The sequence below is a fragment of the Wolffia australiana genome, chromosome 15 (assembly GCF_029677425.1).
Source record: "Wolffia australiana isolate 7733 chromosome 15, ASM2967742v1".
Taxonomy (NCBI): domain Eukaryota; kingdom Viridiplantae; phylum Streptophyta; class Magnoliopsida; order Alismatales; family Araceae; genus Wolffia; species Wolffia australiana.
In genome coordinates this window covers 1,873,796-1,885,885 of record NC_135849.1, presented here as the reverse complement: position 1 = coordinate 1,885,885, position 12,090 = coordinate 1,873,796, and the positions used below count along the sequence as shown (strand labels likewise).

The 12,090-nt window shown below is 39.2% G+C and overlaps 1 protein-coding gene and 1 long non-coding RNA gene across 7 annotated transcripts; one reads left to right on the top strand and one right to left on the bottom strand.

Moving 5' to 3' along the window:
* Positions 1-4,741: 4,741 nt before the first annotated feature.
* On the bottom strand, positions 4,742-8,307 carry LOC144713215 (uncharacterized). 6 transcript variants are annotated; one of them, XM_078587737.1, is made up of 5 exons: positions 8,006-8,307; positions 5,862-7,912; positions 5,708-5,789; positions 5,003-5,184; positions 4,742-4,892 (listed from the first exon to the last, which is right to left on the bottom strand). In XM_078587737.1, the coding sequence occupies exon 2, from the start codon at positions 7,387-7,389 to the stop codon at positions 5,902-5,904; it is 1,488 nt and encodes a 495-aa protein (XP_078443863.1). In that variant the 5' UTR covers positions 7,390-7,912; positions 8,006-8,307; the 3' UTR covers positions 4,742-4,892; positions 5,003-5,184; positions 5,708-5,789; positions 5,862-5,901. The 6 variants fall into 6 exon arrangements, with proteins under 6 accessions (XP_078443863.1, XP_078443859.1, XP_078443860.1 ...); XM_078587733.1 differs by having other exon boundaries at positions 5,708-7,912; XM_078587734.1 differs by having other exon boundaries at positions 5,003-5,789.
* Positions 8,308-10,118: 1,811 nt separating this feature from the next.
* LOC144712936 (uncharacterized) lies at positions 10,119-10,922 on the top strand. The gene is made up of 2 exons (XR_013583909.1): positions 10,119-10,554; positions 10,664-10,922. It is a non-coding gene; the product is annotated as an uncharacterized LOC144712936 (long non-coding RNA).
* Positions 10,923-12,090: the final 1,168 nt, after the last annotated feature.

Below are 12,090 nucleotides of genomic sequence, written 5' to 3'. Positions count from 1 at the left end.
AACCCAATTTATTGGTTAAATCACCAGGACGTGGGTTCAAAGCTAAACTCAGTGGCCTAGAAGATATAAAGGAATAAGATAACTCGAAAATGGAACATTTACCATCATAGCTTATTATGTATGTATAATCTTTCATACGTGTGAGACCCCTGAATTACTTGGGACTTTTTAGTATGTAAAATGACCATTAAATCCTAAATGGTCATTTTAGTCCGTATTGATGCATGAAGAAGTTATAGGAGAATATCTTCCCTGGTTTTTCTTAGTATTTATAAATGATAAATCATTAAATCATAATATTCTTCTTCCTTGAGTTAATCTCTTCTTATAATAATGGTAGATGATCCCATCATACAAATACCTTTGTGGACTTTTTATTACATAAGAGCTAAGAGATTTAGAATCGCCCGTTTAAGAAATTATAGGTCATATTCAAAACACAACTCTCCGACCACGAGATGTATTTGATGCCTCTGGTTCCTTGAGTTCATTAGAAGGACCACTTAGACAATGGTGACATGAATCATTCAAATTGACATTTGGTATAATATATTTAAGGATTCACAATGATATATTTAACATTGAACACTTTTTCTACAGAGCACATATATCTATCGTTAGTGTTCGTCCACTCATGGCTATTGGACCAGTCATATTCATGGCATTAGGGAGACTAGACAATGTCATCCTTTTTGTATATTTTGATGTGCTTCTCAGGTATCCTTCAAATCTGAATATTTTGAACACACGTTTTCTGATTAGAGATAATTATGGTGTCATCATTATATTATGTCTTCATGAAATTTATTTGTAAGAATCATATATGCTGTATCAATGAATATTGAACAAGATATGAAATGTGAGATCTGAGCCCAGAACAAATATTTACTCAAAATGACTTATAGATCAGAGTGAAAGCACAACCTCCCATCCCTGAAATATCCTTGATGGCTCAGGTCAAAATATCACTTACAAAATCATGATACTAATTAACTTGGTAGCCAATTAGGTATGAGACCATCCAGGAATCGATACAGATCAATTTAATAAATACTTTATGAAAGAGAACCAACTATCCATGATAACACACCAATGTATATGGGATAAAAAATACTCGTCATATGACTGAGGTTAGGTAATGGTATGTTATTTAGATATTTATGTGTCCTTACCAAATGTCATTTTCGTATGAATGTTTAGGATACATGTTTAAAGATAAGCGATCACTGTCGTATGATGTCATCATGATTCACTTAACAGTACATGTCTTTGGAATTCATTATTATCGTCACACAAAGAATAATAAATATATTCATGTAATGAATCCAAATGAGACATACACATATGGATGGTTTGCATGTCTTTTAATCCTCTCATTGTTTTCCATATCAGAGGTACAACCTCTTACTTATCTAAATTTACGTATACATACATCTCTCCTTTCTATAACTAATGAGAGTAGAAATTGAAGGATAAGGAATGATACATATTACCCTGTCTCTATCTCTACAATAAGTACCATACATTTTTGATGTCCATCAACCCCCTTTCCATCAATGCCATCACCTACACTCTTCAATGTTTAGTCACCTCCTTGGGTTTCCCTTGTATCTTCCAAGATATAAATTTATGTTACAGGATTGACTTGTGGCATGAGAACAAAAATATCATCAATGACCAACACTCAGACTGCTCCTCTCATGGCCTTTATCTAATAAACCGCACTTGTCTTTAAAAATATTGAAAAGCTTTTTCTTGGACCACACTCAAATAATGATAACTCGTAGAAGTTAGAAAAATATCATTGATCTTTGTGTCCATTTATCAATGGGCTTCCTTCGATGAAGCCCTTCAATATCATCCACTATGATATTTGCCACATCCATTATGATATTTGCCGCATGGAGAAAATCAACCTATATGCCGCACGACAACCCAAGTAAATTTATAATTTAAATAATAATAAATGTGAGGTAACACACCATAGATGTCAGATATGAATTTTTAGGTATCCAAATTCCCAAGAACTATTAAAACTAGTGATTGGAACCTTTCAAAAATGTGAGGAATGAGTATGCCAGTGGCATGCTGGCAACTCATGGCGTGGAAATCCATGAGATAACACAGAATTCTCCAATTTTGTAACACAACATGTGATAATCGAAAATGAGTTTCTTTCTGAACACAATATCTTTCTCTCCTTTATCCATTCATTGGCTTGAATCAATTAATATAAATTTTAAGAATATAAAATTTAATCCTCAGAGTTTGCTTTTTGCTATCGTTAGTGGATTTATTTATCAATTTTCTTTTTTCTTTTATTATCTAAACCGACCAAGGGAATGAGATTCAGAGGGTTGATCAAGGATTGTAAATAAAAAACTCCCCTTCCCTATTGGAAATGTGACAACAAGATTATTGTAATCTTTCCTCTTATTCATTCTTGTTTTGTCACCATTTTTTGCTAGATTCTTTATAGTGATGGATAGCCTAGACAATAAGCTTTCCCGCAAGAATATTTCGTTAACCCCATCAAGGTCATTCCAAAGCCATTGCATATCAAGGCCAATTACTCCGTCCAACAAACTTTGTCATCTACCAGATTTCATGCAGTGGACCATCAGGGATTGGGTCAAATCGTCTCAAGATGATATCAACATGGCCCAACCTGGCAGTAATGGTTGTCGCAAGCCGATACTTGGGTTAATTTCCTCAAGGAATGCACTGACTTACTCACTAATATCCAATAATTGTCCACATACTTATCAATAAAAGGGTGTTGCCAAAAAAAATGCCAGGGCCTTCTTGACATCATTCCAACTCTTTGACGTTAGATATTATACATTGCCTAATTGCACCAGAGCTAGATTTCTTGTTTTCTCTTGATAATTCTCCAAAAGTTCTTCTATTATTTTAGAAATTTTCTATTGTTTTAAGTTTTCTTAAATAACTTGTCTTGCGTTAAATTGTGTTTAAATCCTGAAACATCTTAAACACATATATGATAATCAAATACTTAATATCTCGTTTACTGTTCCCTGTTGTTCTTCTCAACAAAATTTTAAACATATTTTTGTATGATTTAGAGGCCATAAACGATGCGTTTAGTTCACTTTTCGGTTTATTACCATCTCCGTCTGCCCACCACTATTACAGTGTCTAAATGCATGAACATTCCACATTACTAGGGTTAATTTCCGCAAGAAACGCACTGACTTCCTCACTACCATCCAATACTTGTCTACATACTTATCAATAAAAGGGGGTTGTCATATAAAAATGCCAGTGCCTTCTTGACATGATGCCGACTTGTCCATCTCATGATACTTCTGGATGATGTTATTATTATGGCCTTAACCTATTACCTCCTATCTTCTGCCTCACAGAAGACAACCCCTCAACTCTATTCTGCTTCATGCCACTGTCTTCCCTTTACCTCCTGCATTTGGTTGCACTACCTTTGTCCATAACCATACCTCTCTCTCTCTTTCTAAAATTACACATTGTGCTCTCAAGGGTGTCTCCATTGGCTACAGTTAGGCATAGAATTGTGTCATTTCTTTCTCTCCATCAGTCATTAATGCCATTACTATCCCCCACCAGAGTACCCCTACTTCATCAACCATCCATCACTATCATCCACACAGATACCCGTTTTGTCTTTTTAACCCTAATATCCTCTCCAACACCTCGAGTACATTTTGACCGACTAGCGGTGGTCTCTTTATTGCCTTCAAGGTCATTGTGAGAGCCTCTAATTGACACACGGCTTTATCCTATGAACTATTGATCCACAATGATGAATACATAGACACTTGGGGGAGTGTTCGTCCTTCCGATTTATGTTGATGATGTTCTCGTGATTGGTAGTGATGGGGCAATATGACCAATATATTTAGCAGTATTTTGTGAGGCCAAACATAAGGTAACCTCTCTACTTATGATTGAATTTTCTTAGCAACTACACAAGCTAGGTTTCTCTCAATGAAAATATGCTCTTGATTTATTTATTTTTGAAAATAAAAGGGAAGATCACTTGCGAGTGGTGATCAACCCTGGTATAATGTTATATATGCACGTAGTAAATGTTCTTGACTTTGTTCAAGAAATGACATATCTTGGCTGAAAATCAAAATCCAGGTGACAGAAGGCTTCACCAAAGTTTGGGAAGATTCTTGACCTATATTGGATGATACCAGAAGATATTCAAGACTTTTGGGCAAACTGATGTATGCTGTTAGACCTAGGTTGTTGTTATGTAGTACTTTAATCAATTGCATTAGAATTACCTTTGATCAGCGGCAATACTGGATCTCAAAATATTCTCTCCCTTTTTAAGACAATCTTTAACAATATATTTCTAATGGTGTAGTGAGGGACATGAATTCATAGGGATAGGGCAGAGAAAGTTGTTGATAGACTTGAAGTTGCAGAGAAAGTTCATGACATTAAATAAAAATAGAAATCAATTCAGAAGGGCGTATTAGTCTATCCAAAACTTTGGTTACTGGAAACGATTACTAAGTTCTGTTGGGACTTCAAGATGGAAGAATAGTTTTCCTGGTAAGATATATGCTTATAAGCACTTCATAGAACCCTACCCTCGAATTACAGATTTTGAAGTGCTCACATATGGCTTTCTATTCTTGCTAAAGCAGTACATTTACAATATTGAGTTATATCAAATTTACTATGGGTTATATCACGAAATTACCTAATATTTACACGAATCACAACGATGTTTCGAAAGCGAACTTTATAGAAGTCAGATTGGGCAAAAGAGGAGAAGAAGGGACGGCGGAGACTTACAATGTACTGTTCACAAACTCCCTTGTTAGGAAGGACTCTTTGCTGTTTCGTCCGGAGGTGGGTCCCCAAGTGCAGGAAACTTCCTGTGTCATTGCACCTTGATGAGTTGGTTCTCTTTTCAAGTGTAAGCCAATTGTTAATGCTATCAAACACCCTCCAGATAAATAGAAGCACGAAACATCAACAATATTACCAAAATGGTTCGCTCCGTGGGGACAATCATACCAGCGGTAATGCACCAGATCTTGGTAGAACACCGAAGGTTGGGCAAGAGGAGTACTAGGATGGGTAATCTATTGGGATGTCCTCGTGCTGCACAACTTTCTCTCCATGTAATTTTTCAGCCATGGTATTGAGCTGCGGTGAGGTTCTTCTCTAAAAAATTGCAAACATGAAACCACACAACGAAATGGTTCACTTTACAGAAAAATACAATAAGATTGCATCAAACTATGGTCATGGTATCATCTGCTGTTACAACCATTAAATCATCACTTTATGATGTTCAAAACCATTAAATGGACTGAACTGCACAAAAAGAAATAAAGACCGTTACAAGAAAACCTTGCAATTTTGATTTTTATCTGGAGCTAGCGAAGAGACATCCTTCATGTATCTGCGTCCAAGTCGTATTTGGCAAAGCATGGACTATATGTGTAACATTAGCCAAAGATGATGAAATATGGTATTATTGTTGGTGCCTTATAATGGAATTAAAATTCAAAACAGGAGACGTCACTCACGTCAATGAAATAAGTGAAGAGAAAAATAAACAGATATAGAGCATCTTGCCCCGGAGACTTCAAATTTGCAAACAAATACACATCCAGTTGCATCGAAGAGTTAAAAGATCACAATTTACCAAGAACAAGGGAAAAGGTATGATGAAAAAAAAAACCTTTAGCCTTTTTTTTTAAGGTAGAATTTTCTGGGTTCCCAAAGAAGCAAACCAATAAGAGACAAGCTTGTATCCCTTCAATCTTGAAACGAGAAAAAGCATGTGAATCAGAAAATATAAAAATTTAGAATACTTTTCATTGTGTAGAAAACACCTTTATCACATTTTTGTAGCAATGTGTACCATAACAAGAATCAATGGCTCCGCAGGCTCAAAAGAGCCTTAAGAAGAACCCTTGTCGCCACAAAATCTGGGGTGATGCCACGAACAAGCATTTCCTCAATCAATCCCACACAGTCATGAAAAAGCCCATCTTGACAAAGTTTACCAATTAGGGTAGTATAAGTAACCACATTTGGCTGGCAGCCTTCCACAGCCATCTCCCGGATTAGCTTCTGAGCAAGACTAGTCATTCCACTCTTGCACAGCCCTTTAATGAGAGAATTGTAGACAATCACATCAAGCTCCACCCCCCTTGCCTTCATCTCCCTGATCAAACTGAGAGCATACCTCACCTGACCCTGCTCCCCGAGCTTGTCGATAACCGTGCTGAATGTGACCACATCAGGCTTAAAAGACTTGTCCTGTTCCAGCATCTCCCTGAGCAAGGAAATGGCTCTTTTAACCCTGCCCACTTTGCACAAACCTTTAATTATGCTGCTATAAGTGATGGCATTTGGGACAATCCCCCCAGCCACCATCTCCTTCAAAATATCCATCCCGTCTTCCACCCGGCCGCCATCACAGAACCCATTGATGACGGTGCTGTAAGCCACCAAGTTTGGCTTCAGGGCCTCACTTCCTCTCTCCATTCCTCGGAGAAGCAGCAGGGCATCCCCTCCCTTCCCTACATTCAACAACCCCTTCATCATGATGCTATAAGTGACCACAGAGGGGGAAACTCCTCTCTCAGACATTTCCTCAAACAGCTTCACAGCAACCTCAATCTCCCCCTCTCCACACAAATAGTTGATCAGGGTATTGAATGTGACATCATTTGGCTTACACAAGCTGTCCTCCATCTTCATCTCCATCAGGATCTCGAGCGCAGCAACAATCTTCCCATACTTGCAGAGGCCCTTGATCAGGCCATTGTAGGTGACCACATTGGGATAAACCCCTGAAAGCTTCATCTCTTTGATCAAGTTCAGAGCTTCATCAATGGCGCCGGACCCGCAGAGAGCATGAATTATAGTGCTGTAGGTGACCACATTAGTCGGGCAGAGCTTCTGTCTGACAAGCTTCAACGCCATGGAAGAGTTTCCAGCAGAACAGAGCCCTTTGATGATCACAGAGAAGGTGACCACATCTGGGTAGACGCCAAAAACTTCCATCTTTTCAATTAAGGGAAGAGATTGGTGTACTTTTTCAAAGGAGATGATGGTGGTGAAGGTGATAACATCTGGAGAGCATCGGCCTCCGAGCCGAAGCATTCTCCCAAGAACTGACAAGGCCATTAGGGTTTCACTGTTCTTGCAGAGGAAGTGGAGGAGGGTGTTGAAGGAGATGGTGCTTTGAGAGGGCCAGCCAAAATCAGACATCTTACTGAGGAGTTGGTGTGCTTCATGGGCTTTCTTGCTGAGGCAGAGATCGCTGATTAGGGCACGGAAGACAGTGAAATCTGGTCCCCAGGCCCGTTTGAGAGAGTTGGCGAGGAGATGAAGGCAGTGACGAGCTCTCATGGCGGTCCTCAGCCGCTATCTCTTCGTCTTCTTCTGAGAAATTCATCTTTCTTGGAGAAAAACAGCCAACAGGATTTGTGGATGAAGGAGAACATCACGGTTGCTCAAACTTGGAGATTTCTTAAAGAAGAAAACTGTTGAAATATCAAAGACTTCTTCCCATGTGGCTGCGAGAGTGTCATCGAACCTGAGAGAAAATAGAAGAACTCTACACTTTTCTTGTGGATTTGATGGAGGAAGCTCATCTGATTCCCAGAGAATATGGGTTTGAAAGATTGATCAAAGTCAAAATCTGCTGAAAAAAATCAAAGACTTCTTCTTGCATGGCCGCCTTTCATCGAAAAAACAGTTTTTCTCCACTCACACACTCATTTTTTTCAAAGAGAACCATTCAAGAGAACTGAGACAGCAACGGAAAATGTCCCCAGCTCAAAAATCTGCAGAACTGGAAGAATTCCTTCCCGAGGGCGAGCAAATTAATTTCAGAGGAATGGAAGCAATGGACCAGCTTGATTGCTCAAACCTGCAACGAAAATTAGATGATTCTTCTCATTTTTCGTAAGACTTCCATCAAGAGAACAAGATATAGCAAACAAAACATAATCACTGCACATACCAGCACAGAAATCGAGCTTGCGCCCAGAGCTGAATCGATCCAACAGAACTGGTCGAACATCCACAAAACTTGAAGAATTCCTTTTTTCAAGTAGTATCCCGAGGACAAGCAAATTAATCTCAGAGGAATAAAACGATAGGCCAGCTTGATTGCTCAAAACTGCAACGAAAATTGAATGATCCTTCTCATCTTTCAAGAGATTTCCATCGAGCGAACAAGATTTCACAAACTAAACATAATCATTGCACATACTAGCACAGAAATCGACCTTGAGCCCAGAGCTCAATCGATCGAACAGAACTGGTCCGACTTTTCATTTGAACGAGATTGGCGGAATTGTGTTTATATAGGCTTCGTTTGGACTGGATGGGCCCATTTTAGGGTTCGGCCCATTTCAACTGTCACATCAACGTCAACGTCATCGACCCTTCGTTGACGTTGACGTTAACAAATTTGTGTTGATGGACGGAAAGGTTGACGTCAACAAGGATGATTGATACTGACGACGACGGGGTACTACAGACCGTTAATGTCGGTGTTGACCGTCAACAACATCAAACCTTCGTTGAAGTTGACGTTGACGTTGACCTTGACGTTGACATTGCCATTGATGTTGACGTTGACGTTGACGTTAACGTTGACGTTGTCGTTAACAGATTTGTGTTGCTGGAAGTAAACGTTGACGTAGACAACGATGATTGATACTGACGACGACTGGGTATTACGGACCGTTAATGTCGGTCGTTGACCGTCAACAACATCAAACCTTCGTTGAAGTTGACGTTGATGTTAACAAATTTGCGTTGATGGAGGTAAAGGTTGACATCGACAACGATGATTGATACTGATGATGATGTGGTACTATGAACCGTAAATCTCGCTGGTCAACCATCAACATCATCGAACGTTCGTTGACGTTGACGTTGACGTTGATGTTGATATTGACATTAACAATGATGTTGTCATTGGCATTGACTTTGACGATGACATTGACATTGATGTTGACGTTGACAAATTTGTTTGGATGGATGTTAAGGGTGACATCAACATTGATGATCAATACTGACGTGAGCCTTCCTTGACTTTGACGTTAAAAAATTTGTATTGATAGACATAGTAAAGTTTTACATCGACCTTGATGATTGATACTGACGATAATAGACTTCTATGGACTGTTGACGTTGTCTGTGAGCCATCAAGCCTTTGTTGACGGTGATGTTAACAAATTTCTATTGATAGACTTAAACATTGACGCCGACATAAATAATATATACTAACGATGAAGTGGTATTATGGATTGTTGATGTTGAGAAATTTGGTTTGATGGATGTTAATGGTGACATTGCCATTGATGACTGATACTATTCGACCCTTTGTTGACATTGACGTTGACTAAGTTGTGTATATGTTTGTAAATGTTGACGTGGACATTGATTATTTATACTGAGGCTGACAACATATGATGGACCATTGACGTCATCCATCAACAGTCCACATCATCAGACCTTCTTTGACTTTGACATTGACAAATTTGTGTTGATAGGTGTTAGGGATAATGTTGACATTGTTGATTGGTACTGAGGATGATGGGTTGGTTGATTCCATCCATCAACCGTCGTTGCCGTTGAGCCGTCGTTGATGTTGACCAATTTGTTTTGATAGACGTTGATGGTCATATTGAATTTGATCCATTTGTCTTCATAGATGCCATTGGTGACTTTGTTCTTGATTATTGATACTGAGGATGACAGATAGTAAGGGCAGTTGACGTAGCCAATCGTTCACATCATGGACACTTTTTTGACATTGACGTTGTTATTGATTGATACTGAGGATGATGGGTACTATCGATAGTTGATATCATCCATCAGTTATCACTTTTTGATGGGGGACCATCGCGCCGACACCAACACTAGACGAGCTCAACCACATCGAGCTGCTCGTGCCGACGTACGCGACCCAGGATTCGAGTATTCGTCGTGACCTTTCGTAAGTTTTCTTTACTGTTTCATTGGCTTGTAATTTTCAGGACAATTGGACCAGGCCGTTATTTTGGGCCTCGTCCACGTCTCCATTTCCACTTTCAAAATACTTGTAAAGAGGAGGACCTCGTCTCACGACGGTTTCCTCCCCTAAGGACGGTCCCTTGGCACCCTTCCTCCCAATATAAGGGGAAGGTATGCCCAAGGGAGAGGCATATTTGAGAGAAGAAACCATTGAATCTTTTTTTTCTTTTTCGTTGTCTTTCCTAAGAGAGAATTAGATAGGTCGTTCTTTTCCCTTCGAGAGAGAAACCATTACACCGAGCTCCAGTTTTCCCCCTCCGCCAGATCTAAATCTGGACCAGGATCGCCGGCGAAAACGGTCGCCTCCACCGGCGCGTTTGCCCCTCCGGTGCCAGGATCAGCCACAACTACCACTCTAGTGGTCGTGCTCCCACCGTCCGCCTCCTGTGCCGCCACCCAGAAGTGCCTATACCTCCTCGCTCATGTCTATCGGAGACTCCGGAGCTTCTCCCGACCAAGACTCGTGGGGCGGATTATAGCCAGGTTCTAATCTCGATTCCCCTTTTAAATTTCAGTATTGTTACTTTCTTCAGTGCCGTCTTCCTCTATCGTATTCGGCTGCCGCTATAGACTTTGACGTCGTCTCGAGTAGGATAGCCACATTTCATCGAGAGCTAGGAGTCTCCTTGTGATTGACGACTGAGCTGTTGACTTTTGCGGGTTTAACTCCGACGGCCCGTAAAACGCCCCTCCGTCGTAGTATTGTTCGTCAATTTCTACGGTTCATCTAGAGTCTACCTTCCTATTCAACTATTCGAGGGTGTACTGAATTGTTCTCCTTAGCCGGACCGTCCCTTTTGCTCGTTGGGGTTTCTTAAAATTGCATAATTCAATGTCATAGAACATCTACTTTTGCATTGTTGTGACGTAATACATGCCGTCGATCCCGGCTGTCATCGTATTACATCACTTTTGCTAGCTTAATTTTTTTAAAAAACAAAACACATGAAATTAAATTTAAAATGTCAACCACATAATTTTAAAAGGTCATACGCAATTTTCATCCTCATCTAAACATGCCTAAGCCTTGGCAAGTTCTGTGAGAGCAGAAGTATGATCCTCTCTCCCCTACCCTGAACATCCTGTTCAATCCAGTTCAATCCAACCTAATCAAATTACATTGGACCAAAGAATTCGAGTTGACCTGGAACCCTGCGACATAAGATATAGCAAACCCCAGCCAGATGTCTAGAGAATACTCATGTTTGGGGAAAAGTGATAGAATAATGTAAACAGATTGGCCCAATGGATTGGCCATATCTTATTAAACAAAATTACTTGATACTTGGAGAATGTAAACATATTGAACTGTATGATTATATCTGATTCAGGTCTTTCAGACTATGTTTAGTCTGAAATAATTACGAATAGTTTACCTGAATTTAGTTGGAGTTTGGGGTCATCAAAAACTTCTGCCCTCTCCAAATATTAAACAGATCTTCTAACCCCGCTGACTTGTCCCAATATTTAACAAATATTCAATTTGGAACTGGATTAATACTAGAGAACCCATTGACTTGGGTTGACCTAGAACTATGCTTATCCTCGTGATATTTATGAGTCCTCTACCATCTATGATTCAACCAGATCCAATACAAGTGATAAAATTCACCATAAAGTTTATTTGGCCATCTATTGTACTTAGTGAGCCAGAAAGTTATAAATAAGTTTCATCCTAGTCTTATATCAGATGAATCTACTGACTTCAAAATAAACAAAGCTATTTGGAAATGTTCATTTTTCAAATTGTAAGAATCATTTGTTTAAAAGTGCATTTGACATTAGATTCCATCTAGTAGATGAATTTTCTGAGCCTACCCCCATGTATTCAGTTCAAAAGCTATAACAAGTATTTTGCATGAACTTAAGTAATACTTTTGGGCTTCAACAAATAAAGATGATTAAGAGTTTGAATCATCCCTAGTTATGTATCAAATAAATTGTTTGAATAGATGATTTACAAAAAATATGATTCATTTAAATAATATTTATGTTGGAAATCATGATAGCCATCATCCA

Coding starts and splice junctions, on each gene's coding strand:
- LOC144713215 (XM_078587731.1), bottom strand. CDS start 7,389: ATGAGAGCTCGTCACTGCCTTCATCTCCTCGCCAACTCTCTCAAACGG.